Below are 27,981 nucleotides of genomic sequence, written 5' to 3'. Positions count from 1 at the left end.
TCAACCTTTCAAGCATGCATATATAAATATTTATACCCACCACAAACTTAACAATTAACAAAAGTGTCCAAGAAATCCAGTAGGCAAAATACTATGCTGAAAATCCAGATTATGAGATCATGATAATATTAACATTTCCAGGATACTAATGGGGAAATCTATAAATGCTATTACAGCCAACATAAATTTTACTCTTACCTAAAATGTAAAACGAAAATAAATCTAAAAAAAACAGCCGGTAGGCAAAAGACTGTACTGGAGAGGTGGCATCGCACATGGTAAGTCAAAGAGTACAAATATAAGAAATAGGAGCAGGAATAGGCCATTCGGCCCTTCGAACCTGTTCAGCCATTCAATAAGATTATGGCTGATCTTCTACCTCATATACTCATTTTCTTTCATGTCTCTAATGTTGTTGTTTTCCTGTTTCTTTTCTTCTGCTTTTGTTTTTTTCTTTCTCTTCTTTGAGGAAATGTGGAGGGCAGAGAAACCCAAGGCAAAGAACAAAAAGGGCCACTGTACAGCAAAATTCTAAAAGGACAAAGGGTGTTAAAAAAACAAGCCTGAAGGCTTTGTGTCTTAATGCAAGGAGTATCCGCAATAAGGTGGATGAATTAACTGTGCAAATAGATGTTAACAAATATGATGTGATTGGGATTACGGAGACGTGGCTCCAGGATGATCAGGGCTGGGAACTCAACATCCAGGGGTATTCAACATTCAGGAAAGATAGAATAAAAGGAAAAGGAGGTGGGGTAGCATTGCTGGTTGAGGAGCAAATTAAGGCAATAGTTCGGAAGGACATTAGCTTGGATGATGTGGAATCTATCTGGGTAGAGCTGCAGAATACCAAAGGGCAAAAAACGTTAGTGGGAGTTGTGTACAGACCTCCAAACAGTAGTAGTGATGTTGGGGAGGGCATCAAACAGGAAATTAGGGATGCGTGCAATAAAGGTGCAGCAGTTATAATGGGTGACTTTAATATGCACATAGATTGGGTTAACCAAACTGGAAGCAATACGGTGGAGGAGGATTTCCTGGAGTGCATAAGGGATGGTTTTTTAGACCAATATGTTGAGGAACCAACTAGGGGGGAGGCCATCTTAGACTGGGTGTTGTGTAATGAGAGAGGATTAATTAGCAATCTCGTTGTGCGAGGCCCCTTGGGGAAGAGTGACCATAATATGGTGGAATTCTGCATTAGGATGGAGAATGAAACAGTTAATTCAGAGACCATGGTCCAGAACTTAAAGATGGGTAACTTTGAAGGTATGAGGCGTGAATTGGCTAGGATAGATTGGCGAATGATACTGAAGGGGTTGACTGTGGATGGGCAATGGCAGACATTTAGAGACCGCATGGATGAACTACAACAATTGTACATTCCTGTCTGGCGTAAAAATAAAAAAGGGAAGGTGGCTCAACCGTGGCTATCAAGAGAAATCAGGGATAGCATTAAAGCCAAGGAAGTGGCATACAAATTGGCCAGAAATAGCAGCGAACCCGGGGACTGGGAGAAATTTAGAACTCAGCAGAGGAGGACAAAGGGTTTGATTAGGGCAGGGGAAATGGAGTACGAGAAGAAGCTTGCAGGGAACATTAAGACGGATTGCAAAAGTTTCTATAGATATGTAAAGAGAAAAAGGTTAGTAAAGACAAACGTAGGTCCTCTGCAGTCAGAATCAGGGGAAGTCATAACGGGGAACAAAGAAATGGCGGACCAATTGAACAAGTACTTTGGTTCGGTATTCACTGAGGAGGACACAAACAACCTTCCGGATATAAAAGGGGTCGGAGGGTCTAGTAAGGAGGAGGAACTGAGGGAAATCCTTATTAGTCGGGAAATTGTGTTGGGGAAATTGATGGGATTGAAGGCCGATAAATCCCCAGGGCCTGATGGACTGCATCCCAGAGTACTTAAGGAGGTGGCCTTGGAAATAGTGGATGCATTGACAGTCATTTTCCAACATTCCATTGACTCTGGATCAGTTCCTATGGAGTGGAGGGTAGCCAATGTAACCCCACTTTTTAAAAAAGGAGGGAGAGAGAAAACAGGGAATTATAGACCGGTCAGCCTGACATCGGTAGTGGGTAAAATGATGGAATCAATTATTAAGGATATCATAGCAGTGCATTTGGAAAGAGGTAATATGATAGGTCCAAGTCAGCATGGATTTGTGAAAGGGAAATCATGCTTGACAAATCTTCTGGAATTTTTTGAGGATGTTTCCAGTAGAGTGGACAAGGGAGAACCAGTTGATGTGGTATATTTGGACTTTCAGAAGGCTTTCAACAAGGTCCCACACAAGAGATTAATGTGCAAAGTTAAAGCACATGGGATTGGGGGTAGTGTGCTGACATGGATTGAGAACTGGTTGTCAGACAGGAAGCAAAGAGTAGGAGTAAATGGGTACTTTTCAGAATGGCAGGCAGTGACTAGTGGGGTACCGCAAGGTTCTGTGCTGGGGCCCCAGCTGTTTACACTGTACATTAATGATTTAGACGAGGGGATTAAATGTAGTATCTCCAAATTTGCGGATGACACTAAGGTGGGTGGCAGTGTGAGCTGCGAGGAGGATGCTATGAGGCTGCAGAGCGACTTGGATAGGTTAGGTGAGTGGGCAAATGCATGGCAGATGAAGGATAAATGTGAGGTTATCCACTTTGGTGGTAAAAACAGAGACAGACTATTATCTGAATGGTGACAGATTAGGAAAAGGGGAGGTGCAAAGAGACCTGGGTGTCATGGTACATCAGTCATTGAAGGTTGGCATGCAGGTACAGCAGGCGGTTAAGAAAGCAAATGGCATGTTGGCCTTCATAGTGAGGGGATTTGAGTACAGGGGCAGGGAGGTGTTGCTACAATTGTACAGGGCCTTGGTGAGGCCACACCTGGAGTGTTGTGTACAGTTTTGGTCTCCTAACCTGAGGAAGGACATTCTTGCTATTGAGGGAGTGCAGCGAAGGTTCACCAGACTGATTCCCGGGATGGCGGGACTGACCTATCAAGAAAGACTGGATCAACTGGGCTTGTATTCACTGGAGTTCAGAAGAATGAGAGGGGACCTCATAGAAACGTTTTAAATTCTGACGGGGTTAGACAGGTTCGATGCAGGAAGAATGTTCCCAATGTTGGGGAAGTCCAGAACCAGGGGACACAGTCTAAGGATAAGAGGGAAGCCATTTAGGACTGAGATGAGGAGGAATTTCTTCACCCAGAGAGTGGTGAACCTGTGGAATTCTCTACCACAGAAAGTTGTTGAGGCCGATTCACTAAATATATTCAAAAAGGAGTTAGATGAAGTCCTTACTACTAGGGGAATCAAGGGGTATGGTGAAAAAGCAGGAATGGGGTACTGAAGTTGCATGTTCAGCAATGAACTCATTGAATGGCGGTGCAGGCTCGAAGGGCCGAATGGCCTACTCCTGCACCTATTTTCTATGTTTCTATGTTTGCAGCTTCTATCCCCTTAACCCTCTTTCTTCTCTCTCTTTCTGTCCTCTTCTTTCCCTATCGTTCTTTTCTCTCCGGTTGGAAGTGGTGCGATGTAGGACATGGTGTGGCAGGTAAAGGACTCATTGATGTCTGCAGGTTGCGTTTGGGGTGAGATTCCAGGGAAAATCTAGCCGTTGATGGTTCCATTCCCATCATGTCTCCTAATCACTTATGCTTCCTCCTGCTCCATCACTCTCGTTACATCTCCTATCCCTTCAGCCGGGCGAGCTGTCTGTGGAGGCGTGACTGGTGCAGGAGCTCAGCGCGATTATGCAGATGAGGCAGTTCAGGTAAGTGGGTTTTGCATTTTTTTTGTGTGTGATTCCGTGATGCGACAAGAGCGTTAGATGCCTTGTCGTTGCGGTGACCAGTGCGTGAGGACAAGCTAGTTCCAGAGCTGCTGGGCGCTGTCCCTGCAGTCTGTTGGCGGTTCAGTGCCCGGTGCTGGCAGTGGAAAGCCGGTTGGCTCGCGTAGCCTGCTCTCGGGGCTGTTGCAGTGGTCCCGAGGAACAATGTGTCACCATCCTTGTGTCCTCCACCTTTGGACGCGGTCCCATCTAGCACTTACAAATTGGCCAAGAATAAGATCTAGACCCTAGTATACCAAAGAACCCAGAAGATGATCCAAGGAATAGCAATTGGATTTCATAGGAATTAATTAATGCTGTGGGGCATCAGTAAAAGAAACATTGGCATGTGATGAATTGTTTCTTAGCAAAGGAAAAGGAGAATTTGGATACAATTATTGACCAATTACTGAAAGTATCCAATCAATATGAAGCAGGTCATCTGTCGGTCTTTTAATTTTAAGTTGAAACAAGCTACTTCAAGTGAATAATTGATTTAGGGCAGTGGGCTTTCCAAACAATATTCATACATTGAAGAGAGTTCAGACAAATGGACTCAGGATGAATTCAGGTTGTAGGATTTTGAATTATAAAAACAAACTCACACAACCAAACTTGTATTCAATGGGGAAAAGGAGATTGAGAGGGAACACTGGCTGTGAATTTTCTCGGAGGCTGCTCCTGCTCCATCACTGTAATTATAACAATGGAAGTGTGGCGGGAACCCCGCTTACACCATAAATCAGGTTTCTGCCACACTTCCATTAAAGTTACGGCAATGGAGCTTGAGCAGCTCCAAGGAAACTCATGGCCATTATCTTTAAAATGATCAGGAAATGAATAACATGGGTGCAATTAGGTTATTTTTTACATAGATTGTGACTAGAACTGGAAGCCATGAATACCAAATGAACAAGAAGAGTGGCAATAATATTTTCCCCACAGAGCAGGAAATAGACTCCCCAAGAAAACAGTTCAAAAGATTACATTGTTCACGCTATGTCGATTAACTCTTTTGGAAAAAATGCTCGATAAATATCTCGTTAAGAACACAACTGAAAGTTCGAAGGCAAAGGTTGAACAGAGATAATTACTGTTGTGTATCTGTAAAGCATGCACTCCCATGTTCCGCCACCAGGGAGCGCATCCCCTGAAGTCCCAAGGGATCCAAGCATCCCTTGGGAGCACTGTATATAAGCCGGCCCTTAAGGCCTGTTCCTCACTCTGGAGTGTCTTACTAAAGACTGAGGTCACTGTTACTTTAACTTTCCTGTGTGCAGTCTCATCTGTGTTAGGGACACAATAACTGGCGATGAATCCAACGCAAAGATGCAGTAAACTGTGGGCATCCTGGAGAAGTTCTCAGAGGGTGAGAACTGGGAAGCCGATGTCGAATGGCTAGACCAGTACTTTGTGGCCAACGAGCTGGACGGAGAAGGAAGCGCTGCAAAAAGGAGAGCGGTCCTCCTCATGGTCTATGGGGCACCGACCTGCAGCCTCATGAAGAATCTTTTGGCTCTGGTGAAACCCACAGATAAGTCATATGAGGAGCTGTGTACACTGGTTCGGGAGCATCTTAACCCGAGGGAGAGCATGCTGATGGCGAGGTATCGATTCTACACGTTCCAGCGATCTGAAGGTCAGGAAGTGGCAAGCTACATCACCGAGCTAAGGCGACTTGCAGGACAATGTGAGTTTGATGGCTACCTGGAGCAGATGCTCAGAGACTTTTTTGGACTGGGCATTTGCAACGAGACCATCCTATGAAAACTTTTGACTGTAGAGACACCGACCCTCAGTAAGGCCATTGCGATAGCACAGGTGTTTATGTCCACCAGTGATAACACCAAACAAATCTCTCAGCACACAACTGCTAGCAATGATCATAAATTAACTGGAACTGTGCTTGCGAGCAGAAATGTACAGGGCAGAAACCATGAGTCTGCAACTGCCAGTAGGCCTCAGGTGACCCAGATGACGCAGAGTCCGCAACAAAGGATGAATGCAAGGCAATTCACACCTTGTTGGTGTTGTGGAGGCTTCCATTCAGCCTATTCATGCCGCTTCAAATGATATGTTTGCAAGAGCTGTGGAACAATGGGGCACCTCCAACGAGCTTGCAGACGAGCTGCAAGCTCTGCAAAACCTGCTAACTACCACGTGGCAGAGGAAGATCGGTCCATGGTGGAGCAAAGCAATTTCGAGTCTCAGAGAGCGGAGGCAGATGCTGAAGTACACGGGGTGCACACATTTTCGACGAAATGTCCACCTATAATGCTAAATGTAAAATCGAATGGCTTACCCGTAGCCATGGAACTGGACACTGGCGCTAGCCAATCCATCGTGAGTAAAAAGATCTTTGAGAGATTGTGCTGCAACAAGGCACTCAGACCAGCCCTGAGCCCCATCCACACGAAACTGAGAACGTACACCAAAGAGCTCATCACTGTCCTGGGCAGCGCTATGGTCAAGGTCACCTATGAGGGCACGGTGCATGAACTGCCACTCTGGATTGTCCCGGGCGATGGCCCCACACTGCTTGGAAGGAGCTGGCTGGGCAAAATCCGCTGAAACTGGGATGACATCTGAGTGCTATCACATGTCGATGAGGCCTCATGTACCCAGGTTCTGAAAAAATTTCCTTCCCTTTTTGAGCCAGGCATTGGAAACTTTTCCAGGGCGAAGGTGCGGATCCACTTGGTCCCAGAGGCACGATCCAGTCACCACAAGGCACAAGCAGGACCTCACATGATGAGGGACAGAGTGGAAATCGAGCTGGACAGACTGCAACGTGAGGGCACCATCTCCCCAGTGGAATTCAGCGAGTGGGCCAGCCCAATTGTTCCAGTATTCAAAAGTGATGGCACGGTCAGGATTTGCGGCGGTTATAAAGCAACTATTAACCGTTTCTCGCTACAGGACCAATATCCGCTACCTAAGGCAGACGACCCATTTACGACGCTGGCAGGAGGCAAGACATTCACCAAGCTCGACCTGACTTTGTCCTACATGACGCAGGAGCTGGAGGAGTCTTCGAAGGGCCTCACCTGCATCGACACACATAACGGAATTTTCATCGACAACAGATGCCCGTTTGGAATTCGGTTGGCTGCAGCAATCTTCCACAGAAACATGGAGAGCTTACTCAAGTCGGTACCACGCACGGTGGTTTTTCAGGACGACATATTGGTCACGGGTCGGGACACCGTCGAGCACCTATGAAACCTGGAGGAGGTCCTCCAGCGACTGGATCGTTTGGGCTGTGGCTGAAGAGGTCGAAATTTGTCTTCATGGCAACAGAAGTGGAGTTTTTGGGGAGAAAGATCGCGGCGGACGGCATTCGGCCCACAGACGCCAAGACAGAGGCTATCAGGAACGAGCCCAGTCCACAGAACGACACGGGGCTGCTGTCGTTCCTGGGACTCCTCAACTATTTTGGTAACTTCCTACCGGGGTTAAGCACCCTTTTAGAGCCCCTACATGTGTTATTGTGTAAAGGTGAGAACTGGGTATGGGGAAAAAAACAAGTAATTGCTTTGAGGAAGCCAGAAACATTTTATGCTCCAACAAGCTTCTTGTATTGTATAACCTATGTAAAAGACTTGTGCTAGCATGTGATGCGTCGTCGTATGGAGTCGGCTGTGTATTACAACAAGCTAATGTTGCGGGGAAGTTGCAACCTGTCGCATATGCCTCCGGGAGCTTGTCTAAGGCCGAGAGGGCCTCCAGCATGATTGAGAAAGAGGCATTAGCGTGTGTGTTCGGGGTAAAGAAAATGCATCAGTACCTGTTTGGCCTCAAATTTGAGCTGGAAACCGATCATAAGCCCCTCATATCCCTGTTCGCTGAAAACAAGGGGATAAATACGAATGCCTCAGCCCGCATACAAAGGTGGGCACTCGCACTATCAGTGTATAACTATACCATCCGCCACAGGCCAGGAACCGAGAACTGTGCGGATGCTCTCAGTCGGCTACCATTGCCCACCAAGGGGGTGGAAATGGCGCAGCCTGCAAACTTGTTGATGGTGGCGCAGCCCGCAGACTTGTTGATGGTCATGGAAGCGTTTGAAAATGATAAATCACCTGTCACGGCCTGCCAGATTAGGATTGGACCAGCCAAGATCCTCTGCTGTCCCTAGTAAAAAAACTGTGGACTGCATGGGAGCTGGGCCAGCATCCCCGTTGAAATGCAAGAGCTCATCAAGCCGTTCCAGCGGTGAAAGGACGAGCTGTGCATTCAGGCAGACTGCCTGTTGTGGGGTAACCGCGTAGTACTACCCAAAAAGGGCAGGCAGACGTTCATCTCGGATCTCCACAGCACATACCCGGGTATAGTAATGATGAAAGCGATAGCCAGATCCCACGTGTGGTGGCCTGGTATCAACTCTGACTTCGAGTCCTGTGTACAGCAATGCAGCGTGTGTGCTCAGTTGAGCAACGTGCCCAGAGAGGCACCACTAAGTTTGTGGTCCTGGCCCTCCAGACCATGGTCGACGATCCATGTCGACTATGCGGGCCCATTTCTCGGTAAAATGTTCCTGGTGGTGGTGGATGCTTTTTCAAAATGGATTGAATGTGAAATAATGTTGGGAAGCACCGCCACCGCCACCATTGAAAGCCTGAGGGCCATGTTCGCCATCCACGGCCTGCCTGATATACTGGTCAGTGACAACGGGCCATGTTTCACCAGTGCCGAATTTAAAGAATTCATGACCCGCAATGGGATCAAACATGTCACCTCGGCCCCGTTTAAACCAGTCTCCAATGGGCAGGCAGAGTGGGCAGTACAAATGATCAAACAGAGCCTTAAACGAGTCACAGAAGGCTCACTTCAAACCCGCCCGTTCCAAGTACTGCTCAGCTGCCGCACGAGACCCCACTCGCTCACAGGGGTGTCCCCGGCTGAGCTACTCATGAAAAGAACACTTAAAACCAGACTCTCGCTGGTTCACCCCAACCTGCATGATCAGGTAGAGAGCAGGTGTTAGCAACAAAATGTAAACGATGGTCGCGCCACTGTGTCACGGGAAATTGATCTGAATGAACCTGTGTGTGCTAAACTATGGACATGGTCCCAAGTGGATCGCGGGCACGGTGATAGCTAAAGAAGGGAGTAGGGTGTTTGTAGTCAAACTAGACAATGGATAAATTTGCAGAAAGCACCTGGACCAAACGAGACTGTGATTCACTGACTGCCCTGAACAACCCACAGCAGACACCACCTTTTACGAGCCCACAACAGACACCCAAAGGATCAACGACACCACCCCGGACCAGGAAATTGAACCCATCACGCCCAACAGCCCAGCAAGGCCAGGTTCACCCAGCAGCCCTGCGGGGCCAACAACATGCCAGCCCAGCGAGGGCACAGCAAACACACCAGAACAGACATTTGTACTGAGGCGGTCCACCAGGAAAAGAAAGGCTCCCGACTGCCTCACCTTGTAAATAGTTTTCACTTTGACTTTGAGGGGGAGTGATGTTGTGTATCTGTAAAGCATGCACTCCCATGTTCCGCCACCAGGGAGCGCATCCCCTGAAGTCCCAAGGGATCCCAGCATCCCTTGAGAGCACTGTACACTGTATATAAGCCGGCCCCTAAGACCTGTTCCTCATTCTGGAGTGTCTTATTAAAGACTGAGGTCACTGTTACTTTAACCTCCCTGTGTGCAGTCTCATCTGTGTTAGGAACACAATAATTACATTCTCTGCTGAATATCATGGTCCATGTGCAGCTGAAATCATTGATGAACCATTTGTGCAATGCTGCTGCTCTGCGTGATTCGTGGGGATTGTTAGGTTGACTTAGAGTTTTGCATGATTACCTTTTGTAGTTGTGGTGCATTTGCTTCATGGGTCCTTTACTTAAGAATTCATAAATACACATTTGCTGTAAAGAACTAGCTGATTTATTCGACAAGGTTTAACAATCAAACTGAACACTAACAGTTCATCCTTGAGGCTCACAAACACATACTTCATCGTGGAGAACCTGAACTGAATTAACTGGGGTTTTACTGAGTCTTGTGAACATCATGTGACTGGCTAAGCCTCTCACAGTGCAACAGCTCCACAAGCCTGTGAGCATGCTCACAGGTACATACATTATAGTAGTCAAGTGGAAAATTCACAGATTTATTTCCCTGAAGGTTTACCTGTGATTGGCTGCCTCCTCAGGAGGTTGAGTGAGACCACATTTGGATAACTTGTGCATGGCCTGTGAAAGGATTAGCCTTCTGGGCCAACTTATCTTTTCCTTTTCTGTATTTTCTTTGGCTCTTATATTCTTTAAGTTACTACATACTGCTAAGTCTGGCAAAGATCTTTCCTTGTGCTACTGAGGACTTTACTCAGACCATAGAATCATAGAATGATACAGCACAGAAGGAGTCTATTTGTCCCATGGTGCCTGTGCCAACTCTTTGTTAGAGCTATACAATTAATCCCACTACCCTGCTCTTTCTTCAAAGCCCTCTGAATTTTTTCCCTTCAAGTATTTAGCCAATTCTCTTCTGAAAGTTACTACTGAATCTGCTTCTATCACCCTTTCAGTCAGTGCATTCCAGATCATAACGGCTCGCATTGTAAAAAAAATGTTTCCTCATGTTGCCCTGATTCTTTTATCAATCAGTTTAAATCAGCCGCCACCCCGCCCCCCACCCCATGGTCCTCTCTCACCCCCACGGCCCCCCACCCGGTCCTCCTCTCGTCGGCCCCAATTCTCTCTCCCCATCCCTTCCCCTGATCCTCTCTCCCTCACCCCACCCCCGCCCGATCCTCCTTCGCTCCTGACCATCCACTGTTCCCTCACCCGATCCCTCCCTGCCTCCTCACTGCGGCCTGGTGCTGTAGGCCAACCCAGCTCCAGCCAGCCAGCCTCTCCATCTGTCTGGCTGCGGGTGGGAAACAGAGCTTTGAATGCAAATCAGGCCCTGCTGTTAAATTTGGCCTGCAAACTCGTTCTCCCGGCTTTCCCGGCTTCTTTCTAAACCTCGCCCCCACCCCGCTCACGGCCAGCCTCCAGATTAAAATTCCAGCCAATATTCCAGCTGAGGCCTAACCAGTGTTTTACAAGGTTTAGCGTAACTTCCTTGTTTTTGTACTCTATTCCTCTATTAATAAAGCCAAGGATCCCACATGCTTTTTAACAGCCTTCTCAACTTGTCCTGTCACCTTCAAAGGTTTGTGTACGTATACCCGCAAGTCTCTCTGTTCCTGCATTCCTTCTGAAATTTCCTCTCCTCATTCTTCCCACAAAAATGTATCACTTCACAATTCTTTGCATTAAATTTCATCTGCTATGTGTCTGCCCATTTCTATCTCTCAGTCTATCTATTACCTCCTGAAGTCTGTTACTATCCTCCTCATTTACGATATTTCCAAGTTTTGTATCATTGCAAACTTTGGAACTACGCCCTGTATACCCAAGTCCGGGTCAATAATATATATCAAAAGGGCAGAGGTCCTCATACCGATCTCTGAGGAACACCACTGTATACTTCCCTCCAGTCTGAAAAATAACTGTTCACCACTACTCTCTGCTTTCTGCCCCTTAGCCAATTTTATGCTACCCTTGTCCCTTTAATCGTATAGACTTTAATTTTGCTAACAAGCCTATTATGTGGTAAAAAGATAAGTCTATTTTATTTAATGCGACACACCATGCTCTATCCAAATGAGAGCCATCACAATCAATTCTAAGCATCTGCCACAATGCAGTCAGCTACTAGGAACAGGAGTGACTTCTTGCAGTGAAATGATTGCAGTCAGTTCATTGTTTCCTCTGACACTTACTGGATTTGGCATTTAGAAACACAGGCCTCAATTTCTGTCAACATTTTCAGGTATGAATGGGGCGGCAGCACACTCAAAATCGAGTACAGAACTTACAGTCCTGTTCCTGCCATCATTCAGCCCACTACCGTTCTTATTGGGGCCTTCAGATTGGTGGCCAAGGCTCCTGCCGGAGTCAGGCAGGAACCTCATTATACCACACAATCACTCCACTTGCCTCCTGTCTGATAAAAGGGATCACATCAAATCCAGTCCAAGGCAAATCATTTTTTATGAATGACTTTTAATATAACTTGGCGAAAAGATGATTACATTCTTGTGTTCTGACATTTATTATAATTACGGATATAAATAGTACACTCTTGACATACTTCTTGGGTTAAGCCTTTCTAGCTTTGGGCAGGCCCTTATATTGTGCCTTACGTTAAACTAATTAGTCCTGTGAGCTGCATGGCACAGTACTAACCTGCAATGAACCCGTTGTTCACTGTGTTACAATTAATACTCACAAGTGAAGTCCAGTGATTTCTGCTTGTCACAAGTGAGCATTATATTAGCTTGACATTTGTGTCAAACTTTGCAGGCACAGTTCTCAGAATCCCAGGACTAAGGGGGGTGGATTTCCTTGAGGGTTATCCTGATCATCCGCAATAAGTTCTGCAGTTTATGCATTTTTCGTGGGGTTTCCGTGTCTCTCCCGCTGAGGTTCCAGTAGACGATGGGAGAATCCCAGTGGAAATTCACCCCTTACAAATGTGAAGCTGGAAAAATGTTCAGCGGGGATGAGCATTCTGAAATCTGTGAACGGCAGGTGACCTGCAATCGGATGCTTAGAATTCCGTTATTCGGCCCATTCACTGAAGTCAAGGCTTTGGCCATCAGAAATCAAATAAAACCCCTACTTTGTTGTCCAGCTGCAGGAGTAAAATCAATTCAATTTTCTAGATCATTTAGAGCAGGTATCAGGTCACAGATGGAATCATTACTATAATAATGGAAATTTGTGTGATAAGAGAACTATCATTTAAACACAATGAAGACTAATGTGATCAAATGTCATACAACTCCAGTCAAAATGTCTCCATTATATTTACGATAGATATTTATGGCCTTTAGATCACTGTTAAAAACAATCTTTTTTGTTGTTGCTTGCAATTTTTTAATTAAATAATGACACTGGCTTTCTTATTATTGTCATCCTTTGAATGTTGGAATAATTTCCACTACACAAACATGTTTACATAAAATTAATATCATAGTTGGATGAATAGTGTGTGCGGTATGTATATACACATTATATGTGAGCAAACCAGAGAATTAATGGTTCTAGCACAACAACATGCTTTTATGGGTACCATGTAGCCAAATTCAGACCTACCAATGCCCATCATGTAGTCCCAGCGGTCCAGCAGACACATATTAAACTTCAGGCCATCTGCAGTCTGTCCCTGGACAATCAGTGAAACATTCCTGTCCAAATTCTCACACACTGCAGATGTCCACGAGATTAGGAACCAGCACACTATCAGCAGAATGATCCCCAACATCCTCACCACTCTCCAGCTGGTCATGTAAGGGACTCGTTGTGCAGTTCGAGAGAGGAAAACCTTCAAAACTCTGCAACGTGAGAAGGATAAAATCAACACACATTCTGATTAACGTTAGTTCACGACAGTAGCAAAGTCCATGAGCAGTGAACTCAGATATAATGAAATGTGGTGAAAATAGTGGGAAAAATTCCACTTTAACAAATCATTTACATATAAATAAATGGACGAATACTCCAATTATATAGCGCCCATTATTTTTAGAGTGCAATTCTGATTAGATTTTTTGCTGTTTAGTCCATAATGGGCAGTGAGTGTAGTGCATCTTTCACACAAACAGAACAGTTGTCACAATTCATAAGGAACTTAATATCTGTCCGAAAACTGACTAACTCTTGCAATTATTTTTGTTTTAAATGTTCATTCCAGTTCAGCTATAGGAAACAATGTAAGATTTTCAATTATATCTGTGAAAGATGCAGCCAAATTCACAATCTGAAAAAGCAGGGAATGTAGGATTTTCAACCAGAGTTTTGGAAACATTCACAGGATTACAGGATTTTTGTGATGGTATGGCAGTGAGATGTCAATTTTGCGACTGAAACATTTCCTGCTCGGTGAATTCCCGATCTGAACCCTATTACTGTGCTGCGACACACAGTGGAAGCTTAAAGCCACCTCATAAAGGGGCAGGGAAAGTCAGAGGAACTCCCATCCCAGGCCTCTTAGGGGCTAGACATAGAGCAGCGTTGATGGAGGCCCAGAATCAGGGGCTCTAGCCTGTTCCCTTGACCAGGAAACTTAAAGGTTGGAAAGAAGGAACAAAAACAATTGTGTAACTTCTAAAAAAAATCTGAAACCTGAGGAAATGGCGAAGTGGTGCTGCATTTTAAATCTTCACAAAGTCAGAAGGATCACTCCAATTCGAAGTCAAGCGCTTTACTATAATTAATCTTGAACTTGCTGCTCACCACATAAGACTGTCAGTTAGTACTGTTCAAACAGACAGCGCCTGATACGGTAAATTTCCTCACACAGGGACATTTTGTGGTGTCAAATCCAATTTTACTATAAAATGGCTCCACTGCACTGGAGATTGTTTTTCCTGTTTTAATCTGCAGCTTCCTTGCCCCATTGTGCAGCAACAGAATTGCCGTGTATTCGGCTTCTTGTTTTAAATCAGGCAAATATAATAACAAATAAAGACTTGCATTTAGTTTAGGCTCTTGTTTTAGATAGTCTCTTAGGTACAGGGGTGCTAGTCACTCCCGTGAGCAGACAGAGCATCGTATGTTTTGGGTTGTGCCCTTTCTGCCCAATATCTAACAGTACAGGAGCATATTCCCTTGTAATCAGAGCTGGATATCTATGTCTTTTACATGCATGCCTCTTCAATATCTTTGAAAGCAGACCAATGGAACACTTGGTATAACAACAGGGCCAGACATGAATTGTTAAGCTGCTTTATTTTAACTGCGAATGAACATACAAAGCAACCGTTATGACTGGATTCACTTAGTTCCAACAGTATAACTTGTCATTTGTGTAATAATACAAAACACGCTATCCACACATCACTGAATAATTTAGATTGACTTAAACCAAGTAACTCCTAACTACCGTCCGGCATTTTCCTTCTGAGCCTGGTCAAAGCTTTACCTTGGTTTAAAAACCTGATTGACTTCACAGTCTATGCTGGACCTGACTGGCTACCTGTGACTCTGACTCTGTTTTTTTTCACCATCCTTTAATCTCTGCCAGAAGTGACCAGAAGCTGCCTGTTACAGAGGGTGTAAAGGGTTTATTGATTTCCAAGACAGCTAATGAATTGCTTATTATTTACAGTCTATGGGGTAACAACATTGAAGTATAGCTCATTAGCGTATCGTTCCAGTACTGGTTTTATTTTAAAACATGTGTGTGAATACACTTTGCTTTAAAATCCTACAAGTAATCCAGTTCCTATATTACTTTTTAACTCAGATCCGTTTTGTGGAAAAATGGTCATAAAATCCCAAAATATGGTCCATTGGAAATGTATGTTGTCATGTATGTAACCTCTATGTAACACCACTGCAATACTGTATATACTTAAGCAATGCACACCTTGACCACAGGGGGCTGAACTTGTGGGAGACACTCCTTACCTGGTCATCCAGGTATATAAAGGGAGGTCCCACGCAGGGTCATTACTTCTTGGTCCTGTGAATAAAGGTTCAGGTCATAGAGTGACATTGTCCATAGAATGTGCCTCATGTGGGTTTTGTGCCATTGAGTAAGGACTTTACATTGGCGAAGAGAAACGGGAATCAACGACCCACGAGAATGGCCACCGGTAGCACAAAGGAACGGTACTGTGTTGGTGAGGACTGGGATGATTTCATTGAGAGGCTCCAGCAAAGCTTTGTCACGAAAGAATGGCTAGCAGATGCAGCGGCCGACAAGCGAAGGGCACATCTGCTGACCAGCTGCAGACCTAAGACTTACGCGCTCATGAAGGACCGACTAGCACCCGAAAAGCCGACGGACAAAACCTTTGAAGAGCTCAGCAAACTAATCAGTGAGCACCTCAAACTGGCGAGCAGCATACACATGGCCCGACACAGATTCTATACCCACCGACGTCGTGAAGGACAGAGCATACCGGACTTCGTTGCGGACCTCCGCTGTTTGGCCAGCCTCTGTAAGTTCACTGATGCCTGCAGGGGGGTGATGTTAAGGGATTTCTTTATTGAGGGCATCGGTCATGCGGGGATTTTCCAAAAGTTAATTGAGACCAAGAACTTGACTTTGGAAGCGGCGGCATTGATGGCTCATTCTTTCATGACGGGGAGGAGGAAACCAGAATAATATGCACGCGCAATTCTGCCTCCAATGCGGCGGGGGATCAGGGAGTCAATATCATAAACGCGACTCGGAGCCCCGCAGGCAGGCAAGGGCAGTTCGACACACCCCAGGCAGCAATAGACCCCAAAGCAGGTTTTCAACAGAAACAATGGCAGGCTGAACGGACATTTACACTATCACAGTGGACAATGCGGTCCGGGATGGGGCCATTGACACTCATTAACAGGGTACTCAAGGGCAGTCAAAGGGACAATCAGCGAGGAATGCTGGATCATATCTCCTTTGTTCACAACAATGGGAATCTCAGCTCATGCTGGAGATGTGGGGGCAAACACTCTGCCAGGACTTGCAGGTTTCAACAATTTGTCTGCAGAAACTGCAACCTCAGTGGCCATTTAGCTCGAATGTGCAGGAAGCCTGTAACCAGGCTAATTTATGAGGCGGATGGACCAGAAGAGGGGTCTGTGATGCAGGATGACTCTTGGGGCAAATCAATGGACGCTGAAGTTCATGTGGCAAACATTCACAGCTCATATATCAAAACGCCACCAATGATGATAAAGGTTTTATTAAACGGCATACCTGTACGCATGGAGCTAGACACAGGGGCCAGCCAGTCACTCATGAGTGTTCAACAATTCGAAAAGCTATGACCACACAAAGCCAGTAGACCCAAACCAGTATGAATTGAGACACAACTACGGACGTATACCAAATAAATCATTCCAATACTAGGCAGTGCAATGTTGGCGGTCACACACAATGGATCAGTGAATCGGCTGCCGCTTTGGATTGTCCCGGGCAATTCCCGCACTGTTGGGGAGGAGCTGGTTAGCTGAGATGAACTGGAAATGGGGGGATGTGCACGACATGTCATCTGTGGAGTGAAGCTCGTGCTCACAAGTCCTACAACAATTTGAGTCACTATTCCAACCTGGCGTCGGGACGTTCAAAAGTACCAAAGTAGTGATACGCATCACCCCGGACGCCAGACCAGTGCACCACAAAGCCAGAGCGGTGCCGTATGTGATGCGGGAGAAAATCGAGAGCGAATTGAACTGTTTGCTGAGAAAGGGCATCATCTCGCCCGTTGAATTCAGGGACTGGGCAAGCCCCATCATTCCCGTCCTAAAAGCAGATGGTTCTGTCAGGATCTGTGGCGACTACAAGGCCACTATCAATCGGGTGTCTCTACAAGACCAATACCCACTCCCGAGAGCGGAGGATCTTTTCGCCATGCTGGCAGGCGGCAAGCTGTTTACCAAGTTGGATCTCACTTCAGCCTACATGACCCAAGAACTGGCCGACGAATCTAAACTACTGACCACCATCACCACGCACAAGGGACTGTTTGTTTACAACAGGTGCCCATTTGGCATTCGATCAGCGGCAGCAATTTTTCAAAGAAACATGGAAAGCCTGCTTAAATCCATTCCTGGAACAATCGTATTTCAGGATGACATCCTCATCATGGGTCGTGACACCGAGGAACATCTCCACAACCTGGAGGAGGTGCTACGCCGACTGGACTGGGTAGGCCTGCGACTCAAGAAGTCTAAATGTGTGTTTTTGGCTGCTGAGGTTGAGTTCCTGGGCAGGAGGGTTGCTACAGATGGGATTCGGTCCACTGAATCCAAAACAGAGGCGATTCGACGAGCGCCCAGGCCCTGCAACACATCGGAGTTGCGTTCATTTCTGGGACTCTTGAACTATTTCGGGAACTTTCTGCCGAACTTAAGCACATTGTTGGAGCCGCTTCACGTGCTCCTGCGTAAGGGTTGTGATTGGTTTTGGGGGGACTGTCAAGAATGGGTTTTCAATTGGGCGCGGAACCTACTTTGTTTAAATAAGTTATTGACCCTGTACGACCCCTGTAAGAAATTGGTTCTGACATGTGATGCATCGTCCTATGGGGTCGGGTGCGTGTTGCAGCAGAGTAATGCTAAGGGCCAACTATAACCTGTGGCTTATGCTCCCAGGTTGCCCTCTCAAGCAGAACGGGGATATGGGATGGTTGAGAATGAGGCACTCGCGTGTGTCTATGGTGTAAATAAAATGCACCAGTACCTTTTTGGCAGGCGGTTCGAATTAGAAACGGACCACAAGCTGTTAACATCTCTGTTGTCAGACAGCAAGGCTGTCAACGCCAACGTGTCAGCCCGCATACAGCGATGGGCTCTCACGCTGGCTGTTTATGACTACTCCATCCGGCACTGGCCTGGCACCGAAAATTGCGGTGACGCGCTCAGCAGGCTTCCACTGGCCACCACCGAGGGGGCAGCGGAACAAAGCGCTGAGATGGTCATGGCCATTGATGCCTTTGACAGCGCAGGCTCCACCATCACAGCCCGCCAGATCAAAATCTGGATAGACAGAGACCCCCTCCTAAGAAATTAAGAAATGTGTCCTGACTGGGTATTGGCGCCCGCACACGGAGCATGCCCTGAGGAGGTCAGACCGTTTCACAGGCGGATGGATGAGCTCTCCATCCAAGCTGACTGCCTACTATGTGGCAGCCAGGTAGTCATGTCCCAAAGGGACAGGGAGGCATTCATCAGGGAACTCCACAGTGAGCATCTTGGCATCATTTTGATGAAGGCCGTTGCCCGGTCACATGTTTGGTGGCCGGGAATTGATTCAGACCTGGAACACTGTTCGCAGGTGCACGACGTATGCCCAGCTGGGTAATGCCCCCAGGGAGGCCCCGCTCAGCCCGTGGCCCTGGCCCACCAGGCCATGGTCGCGTATTCATGTAGACTAAGCGGGCCCATTCATGGGAAAAATGTTTCTCATTGTGGTAGATGAGTACTCGAAATGGATCGAGTGCATCATTTTGAATTCGTGCACGCTGTGGGTTGCAAAGACCGCACGTAGACTCTCCATCGCTGTGGAGAGTCTACGTGTGGTCTTTGCAACCCACAGCTTGCCGGACATCCTTGTTAGCGATAATGGCCCATGTTTCATGAGCTACGAATTCCGGGAGTTCATGTCGGGCAATGGCATCAACCATGTCAGGACAGCACCATTCAAGCCGGCCTCCAATGGCCAGGCGGAACGTGCAGTCCAAATCATTAAACTAAGCATGTTCAGGATTCAAGGACCCTCCCTTCAATGCCACCTATCGCGCCTCCTGCTGGTCTATAGGTCCTGACTGCACTCGCTCATGGGGGTTCCACCCGCTGAGCTACTTATGAAACGAACACTCAAAACTTGGTTGTCCCTCATTCACCCAGTCCTGACCGACATAGTTGAGGGCAAGCGCCAGTCCCAGAACGAGTACCATGACCGAAACTCAAGGGGGAGATGTATAGAAATAAATTACCCCGTATTTGTCCTCAATCACGCCGTGGGGCCCAAATGGCTTGAGGGTCCCGTAATAGACAAAGAGGGGAACAGGGTCATCGTGGTTGAACTTAACAATGGGCAGATATGCCGTAAGCATCTGGACCAAGTAAAAAAATGGCTCAGCATAGACACTGAGGAACCCGAAGAAGATCATGAGATGGTGCTCACACCACCGCCAGTGAACGAGCAACAAAAACATTCGGCAGCATGCACAGTCCCGGCAGTCAGCCCAGACAGGCCGGAATCACCACAGGTGACAGACACTCACACCAAGGCTCAACAACCAGAGCCCCAACTGCGGTGCTCCACGAGGGAGTGTAGACCACCTGAAAGACTTAACCTATGATCCCAATAAGACTTTGGGGGGAGGTGATGTCATGTATGTAACCTCTATGTAATAAGACTGCAATACTGCATATACTTAAGCAATGCACACAGGGGGCTGAACTTATGGGAGACACTCCTTACCTGGTCATCCAGGTATATAAAGGGAGATCCCAAGCAGGGTCATTACTTCTTGGTCCTGTGAATAAAGGGTCAGGTCATAGAGTGACCTTGTCCATAGAATGTGCCTCATGTGGGTTTTGTGCCATTGAGTAAGGACTTTACATATGTTGTGTGCCAAAAAAAGAAGAAAGCCAGCATTATGGGTCTCCACCCATTTTTTTAGTCCGTAATACCCCATGAACTAATATATATATAGGGTTATGGACCAGAACATTGTCCACCTGTGTTTTAATAGCTCTTTTGGGAATTTCATGGATTGCAAGCATTGTAACAATATTAAAAACTTGTTACAGTAAAAACAAAACACTGCAGACTAGAAAGTTGAAACAATGGTTTAGCTCATTGCTGTGTAAAATAAAGTGCGTTGGATTTCCTTTCTTCCTCATTGGCTTGAATTGGCAAGTAAGAAATCTATAGATTTGGGAGGCTCAAGTTTGGGAAAAGGGTGGTTTTACTCGTGTATTGTTCAGCAAGTAAGAGAATACTCAAATTTAAGCCAGGTGTTATAAGTAGTTGATATGGATTACTGAGGCTCCAATCTTCTCTATTTTACAATATATTGTATGTACTATTGTACCAAGCTTCCAAATGTTCACCAACTTGAGGGCTGTCAACAGTTGGCCCTGGTTATCAGCCATACTTCTTTGCTGGTCCTAGAAATGATTGAAGGACTGAAAACAGGCTCTGAAGGCATCACCCTAGTATCTTTGGAAGTCTATTTTTGATTGACAGTTCCATAGCCAAAAGCTATCTGATGTGAGTATGTGAGTGACCTGCTTTTCCAAGATGACTTTTGCTGTATTCCTGATAGGATGGAGACAAATAGAGGACTTCATGAGCTTGTCTTTCTCACACAATAAAAATGTTTTGTCAAGGATGGAAGTTATTTAAATTACTGCAGAAAACTATTCAAAGCATCCTGACCTTTAGCTGGTGAAATTGGTCTCCGGCAGCAGTGTAACACGGGCGATAGTGAATCAGCAGCCTGTTTTATGCCACATCCGATTTTATTTTCCAAATCTAAGATGGGCTGCTGATTCGCTATCACCCAGTTTGCATTACCATCCGAGATCAACTTCAACCCTTTAGTAAACTGAAAGAGAAAATATGAGATCATGTGAGATATTATAATCGTTTAAAATCTGCTGGGCTTGCTCTTGTTTATATTTAATTTTACCCATTAGAAATGTGTAGCCTGAGGCCTACGGTCTGTCAAAATGTTGCAGATTTGTCAGCTGAAAAGCCCAGGAGAGTAACGAGGCATTTTTCCAAAGAAGTTATCAATATCATAAGTGGATTACTGTTTACAATGGGCACACCATCTCTCAGATTATTTTGCTTTTAAGAACACGTTATAGAAACATGTTTCGGCCTGAGTTGCTCCTACTTTTTTGGAGCAACTAGTTTAGAATGGAGCATCTTAGAAATTGCAATTCTCGGCATTTAGTTTGCTCCAGTTCGAGTGAGTTAGAATAGTTCCATTTTAGAACAGATTTTTTTTCAAAAGGGGGCGTGTCCAGCCACTTACGCCTGTTTTGCAAGTTTAGGCAGCAAAAACTTACTTCAAACTAAATTAGAATGGAGTAAGTGTAGATTTTTGTACGCTCAGAAAAACCTTGCCTACACTTATAAATCAGGCGTAGGGAACGAGAGATGGGGTTGGGGTGGGAAGGGGGGTTTACAAACATTAAACACTTAACTTTTACAAATAAAGAGCCATCATCAATAATAAATTATAAATAAATCAATAAATCAACCAATAAATCAATCAAAAAGAATTAAAAAATTAAAAATAAAAAAAGTAATAAAAAATCAATCAATAAATAAAAAAGTAAGTTTCTACTCACCGACTGTAGCACTGAGAGCCCTCCAACAGCATTCTGGGACGGGCCTCCCCCTGCCCAGTGTCTCTCTCTCTGTCTCTGTCAGTGTCTCGCTCTCTGTCAGTGTCTGTCAGTGTCTCTCTCTGTTTCTGACAGTGAGGGGTGGGGGGGGTGGTGGGGGGAGAGAGGGGGGGTGGGGGGGAGTGAGGGGGGAGGGGGAGGGTGGGGGGAGAGAGGAAGGTGGAGGGGAGAGGAGGGGGGAGAGGGAGGGAGGAAGGAGAGGGGAGGGAGGGGAGGCGCAGAGAGGAGGGGGGAAAGGAGAGGGGAGGGAGGAGGAGGAGGGGAGAGGGGAGAGGAGGGGGGAAGAGGGGAGAGGAGGGGGAGAGAGGGGAGGGAGGGAGGGAGGGGGGCTGAACAGGGGGGGGGGGGAGGGAGGGGAGCTGAACGTGGGGGGAGCTGAACGGGGGGAGGAGGCTGAACGGGCCCCGCCGATGCCGGGCTCCCAGGAAGGACTTTGGGTGGGGCCCGCCCTCAGCGAGATGCCGGGCGGGCGGGCCCCGCCAACGAGGTAAGATGTGTCAGGCCACTCGGCCCGGGATAGGGGCGATGCCCCTTGGGCCTGGGATAGGGTCATTGCCTGGAGACAGGACGGACTGGGAGGGCCAGGGGCGCGCGCAGCTGCCAGCACTGTTTTTGGTGCAGGGCTGTGGCTCCGCCCCCAGCAGCTCCTGCTGCGCCGCACCGAGCTGGAAATGGGCCTACAGATATCGGAGAATCGTGAGGCAAGCATTCGGTGCTATTTTTGTTCTACAAATTAGACGGGCCTCTCCGATGTGCGCCGTTCCAGCAGGGGTCCGAAACTTGAGCCCATAGAAACATAGAAAATAGGTGCAGGAGTAGGCCATTTGGCCCTTCGAGCCTGCACCACCAATCAATAAGATCATGGCTGATCGTTCACCTCAGTATCCCCTTCCTGCTTTCTCTCCATACCCTTGATCCCTTTAGCCATAAAGGCCATATCTAACTCCCTCTTGAATATATCCAATGATCTGGCATCAACAACTCTCTGTGGTAGAGAATTCCACAGGTTAACAACTCTCTGAGTGAAGAAGTTTCTCCTCATTTCAGTCCTAAATGGCTTACCCCTTATCCTCAGACTATGCCCCCTGGGTCTGGACTTCCCCAACATCGGAACATTTTTCCTGCATCTAACCTGTCCAGTTCCGTCATAATTTTATATGTTTCTATGAAATTCCTTCTCATCCTTCTCAACTCTAGTGAATACAGGCCCAGTCGATCCAGTCTCTCCTCATATGTCAGTCCTGCCATCCTGGGAATCAGTCTGGTGAACCTTCGCTGCACTCCCTCAATAGCAAGAACGTCGTTCCTCAGATTAGGAGACCAAAACTGAACACAATATTCCAGGTGAAGCTTCACCAAGGCCCTGTACAACTGCAGTAAGACCTCCCTGCTCCTACACTCAAAACCCCTAGCTATGAAGGCCAACATTCCATTTGCCTTCTTCACCGCTTGCTGTACCTGCATGCCAACTTTCAATGACTGATGTACCATGACACCCAGGTCTCATTGCACCTCCCCTTTTACTAATCTGTTACCATTCAGATAATAGTCTGCCTTTCTGTTTTTGCCACCAAATTGGATAACCTCACATTTATCCACATTATACTGCATCTGCCATGCATTTGCCCACTCATCTGACCTGTCCAAGTCACCCTGCAGCCTCTTAGCATCCTCCTCACAGCTCACACTGCCACCCAGCTTAGTGTCATTGCAAACTTGGAGATATTACACTCAATTCCCTGATCTAAATCATTAACGTATATTGTAAATAGCTGCGGTCCCAGCACTGAGCCCTGCGGCACTCCACTAGTCACTGCCTGCCATTCTGAAAAGGACCCGTTTATCCCGACTCTCTGCTTCCTGTCTGCCAACCAGTACTCTATCCACATCAGTACATTACCTCCAATACCATGTGCTTTGATTTTGCACACCAATCTCTTGTGTGGGACCTTGTCAAAAGCCTTTTGAAAGTCCAAATACACCACATCCACTGGTTCTCCCTTGTCAACTCTACTAGTTACATCCTCAAAAAATTCCAGAAGATTTGTCAAGCATGATTTCCCTTTCATAAATCCATGCTGACTTGGACCGATCCTGTCACTGCTTTCCAAATGCGCTGCTATTTCATCTTTAATAATTGATTCCAACATTTTCCCCACTACTGATGTCTGGCTAACCGGTCTATAAATATCCGTTTTCTCTCTCCCTCCTTTTTTAAAAAGTGGTGTTACATTAGCTACCTTTGAATCCATAGGAACTGATCCAGAGTTGATAGACTGTTGGAAAATGCATCCACTATTTCTAGGGCCACTTCCTTAAGTACTCTGGGATGCAGACTATCAGGCCCCGGGGATTTATTGGCAATCAATCCCATCAATTTCCCTAACACAATTTCTCGTCTAATAAGGATTTCCTTCAGTTCCTTATCGTTCATAGGAGCATGGACCTGCTTGTGCAACCATCCTTATATTAGGCGCAAGAGAAACTATGATACCGACCTTATAGAAACATTTAAAATCATGAAAGGGATAGACAAGATAGAGGCAGAGAGGTTGTTTCCACTGGTAGGGGAGGCTAGAACTAGGGGGCACAGCCTCAAAATACAGGGGAGCCAATTTAAAACCGAGTTGAGAAGGAATTTCTTCTCCCAGAGGATTGTGAATTTGTGGAATTCTCTGCCCAAGGAAGCAGTTGAGGCTAGCTCATTGAATGTATTCAAGTCACAGATAGATAGATTTTTAACCAATAAGGGAATTAAGGGTTACGGGGAGAGGGCGGGTAATTGGAGCTGAGTCCACGGCCAGATCAGCCATGATCTTGTTGAATGGCGGAGCAGGCTCGAGGGGCTAGATGGCCTACTCCTGTTCCTAATTCTTATGTTCTTATGTTCTTATGACCTCACCGCTCCTCGACTCTGACCTCGCCGCTCTTGGGCCATGACCCCATCACTCGTCGACTCCGACCTCGCCTCCCCTGGGCCCCGAAGTCTCACCTCTCCTGGGCCCCCAACTCTTGCCTCTGCCGATCAAGCTGCTCCTGGGCCCCAATCTTTCGCCGCTTCTCTGCCCCGAGCTTTCACCGCTCCTCGCCGTACCTGGGTCCCAACCCCGCCGATGGTCCCATCCATGCTCCAATCGATGACCTGGATTTTGGTGTCGTCAATCCAGTCGTCCTCCTTAAATCCATCGCCCACCTGGAATGGCTCACGCTGTTCCCTGAAGAGGCCAGCTCTTTTATCCCCGACCTGCTGATGGGGACCTATTCTCTCGCAGGTCGAGGTGGGGGCGCAGGAGAAACAATGTAGAGATTGCACACATTGCTTTTGGCATCCAGTTCTGATTGTACTCTGTTGTATTTCTTATAACAGCAATGCAACTAAATTTGCAATACAGTACATTTTATGTTGTAAAAATGTTTCTTTGAAGTATGGGTACTAAATTGTGTAACTACATTTTTAACACAAAATACAGTTTTGAAATGTACAGTACAATCAGAAGGGGGGCAGTCATAAGATCTGAGACTGAAAGTCAACACTCTTTACAGCAGAGAAACAAATTGGTCAGAAAATACAAGAGCTGGCTGAGAACGTGGGCCAGATGGTCAGTGAAGACAATGAAAATGATAACTGAGAGAGATATATCATGGGCATGTGTTCCGATATCACCTGTTTTATTCTATCGGCCAAAGTCAAAATTACCCACATTTAATTCACTATTTTTATAACTTAAATAAACTCCCTATTGGCAAAAATTGGAATCAATTCCAGGCTGTGCTCACGGTGGTATAGGTTTCTAGAAAGAGTCTAGAACCCCTATTGCTACCCCATGAACTTCTAACTCTTTCGAAAAGTCATCGACCTGAAACATTCTGTTTCTCACTCCACAGATGCTGCCTGACCTGCTGAGTATTTACAGCATTTTCTGCTTTTATTTCTAACTTTTTCATCCTAGTCTTATTTCCTGTACACTGACAGTTGACGACATGAATGTTCGTAACTAATGTCCTGCAATATTTCCGTCGCTGTATGAAGAACTGACTTTTAAATAGACTTATTACAAAATGCTACCATCGGCACAACTTAAACAGAACTTTGGATTGAAAAGGGTAAATGTTACACTTGCAAAGTCCTGGTGCAAAGCCTCACCTGCCAGAAGCACATACTATGAACTAGCCTGCACCCAGCTTATAATTTACATTCATCAAAGTCAATGGGTGGAAAAATCATGAGTTGCCTGTGGGAACTTTCCCCAAATGTGCTCCTGGTGGGTGAGGTTTTGCACGGGGTGTGTGTCAATGGAAAAATACATTTTATAATGCACAGAAGTTTTTCAACTTGCCAGCTAACAAATAATATATTAATATTTAACAAGGATACACAAAACTGTTGAACACAGTGCAAGCTCTTAACCTGTATACTCAGGCAATCATTTGCAGATCAATAGGCACGTACATAATGGGTGGCTGTGAAGAAGCATGTGAGATAACAGGGAGACAGTACCTGTACAACTTGAGAGTTACGGTTCCATAAACAATTGCAAAGCCTAGAAGACGAACCCACCGAAGAATAATACATCGGAATATACTTGGCTCAAAGTATAGTATAACAACCTGCAGGAAGAAAACAAAGGTAAACGTTTGGGCTCATCAAAATGATGGTATCAGTTCTGGTGAATTTAACACTTGGTGTACGCGGTGTCAGCATAAAGCAGTCTCGGGTCAGACAGGCAAAAATGGAAAGTAAATCTTCCATCATTCTAATCCCTCTTAATCTCAATAAAAAAAGTCTCTTTAAATACCATCCAAACCTCAGGATGAGAATGTTCATTTAGTATCAGTTGGGTGATATGGACTCACTTCCACTATGAACTGGGAGCTTTAGATAGTTCAGGGTGCTTTAGATGTATCGCAACCAGCAGAGAGGAGGCTTTCATCCTTTGAGCTAGGATTCAAACCCAGAGGTGGAAGGGTAGTGTACCCTGTACTAACTTATTGTACACCATAGTTTCTATGTCCACTTGTTTAAAGGAGGCCCCTTTGAATTTTGTTGAACACAACTCTCCTTTTCTCCATAATCTGAAAAATTGTATTGATGTTCTCTTAGCAAGATGTAGGTACATATAAAATAAACACATATTCTACATTGTTAATAAATCTGAACTTATAAAATTAAAAGAAAATATGTAATAGCCTTATAAATATATTTCATGCTCTATCAGCTGTGCTGCAAAAGGATTTTTAATAAATGATATTTGTAAATCAGTAGTCCAACAGCTATTCTGTAAATGGCAGCAGAGTAGATCTGCCTTTCATGTTCTAAGTGTTATGAATGCAGTGTTTACAGAGTTTGAAAGCTCAGGATATTTGAGGTGATGAAATGTTGCTAATTTAACTTTAGCTCTTTAACAGCAATTGCAATAAATTCAACAATAAATAATTCTGAAAACTGCATGGCAGAAAGAAACATTTGTAGTGAAGTTGAAAGCATAGCATGAAAATGTTTGTCAATGAACACAGCAGATCAGGTTTAATCAGAACAGTTCATCTTTCCACTAATCAGATCATAGCTCAAGTGCAAAGTTACAATATTGGACAAGATAGAACCCGTTGGTTACAAATGTCAGTGGTCATGCCCTAATAAGGCAATAAGGACATCTTTCAGTTGACATCATAGGCTTTCTGGAACCAATTCACCACAAGAAGTGACATATCGTGCAAAAATACTATGCCCCAACTAATACTGAGGTCATATGAAAAAACTCTATTTTGACTTATTTGAGGAAATATTTACATTTTTGCTGAAGCATGCAAGAACTTGAACTATCTGAACCACAGGAAACACAATTTGTGACTACAATGTGTCATAGAAGGAATGAGGTGTATAACATTCTAATACAAAAGCAAAATACTGCAGATGATGGAATCTGGAATAAAAACAGAAAATGCTGGAAATCTCAGCAGGTCAGGCAGCATCTGTGGAGAGGAAGTAGAGTTAACGTTTCGGGTCGATGACCTTTCTGACCAAGGATTATCGACCCAAAACATTAACTCTGCTTCCTCTCCACAGGTGCTGCCTGACCTGCTGAGATTTCCAGCATTTCCTGTATAACATTCTAATATAGCTCTCTCAGTGTGCTAAAAGACATGTGATCCCAAAGTCCAAGCAACAGATGTTCTTTCTCATGTTTCTTCTCC

At 45.7% G+C, this 27,981-nt stretch overlaps 1 protein-coding gene across 1 annotated transcript in view; it reads right to left on the bottom strand.

The window, feature by feature from the left end:
* Positions 1–27,981, bottom strand: part of gpr158a (G protein-coupled receptor 158a) — a 777,085-nt gene that overhangs the window by 93,088 nt on the left and 656,016 nt on the right. The window contains exons 6-7 of the mRNA XM_070880082.1: positions 26,288–26,397; positions 13,018–13,256 (exon numbers count right to left, since the gene is read on the bottom strand). Of these exons, the coding sequence (XP_070736183.1) occupies positions 13,018–13,256; positions 26,288–26,397 (349 nt within the window). The remainder of the gene's footprint in view (positions 1–13,017; positions 13,257–26,287; positions 26,398–27,981) is intronic.

The sequence above is a fragment of the Pristiophorus japonicus genome, chromosome 5, assembly GCF_044704955.1.
Source record: "Pristiophorus japonicus isolate sPriJap1 chromosome 5, sPriJap1.hap1, whole genome shotgun sequence".
Lineage (NCBI taxonomy): Eukaryota > Metazoa > Chordata > Chondrichthyes > Pristiophoridae > Pristiophorus > Pristiophorus japonicus.
This window is presented reverse-complemented; position numbering and strand designations above follow the sequence as displayed.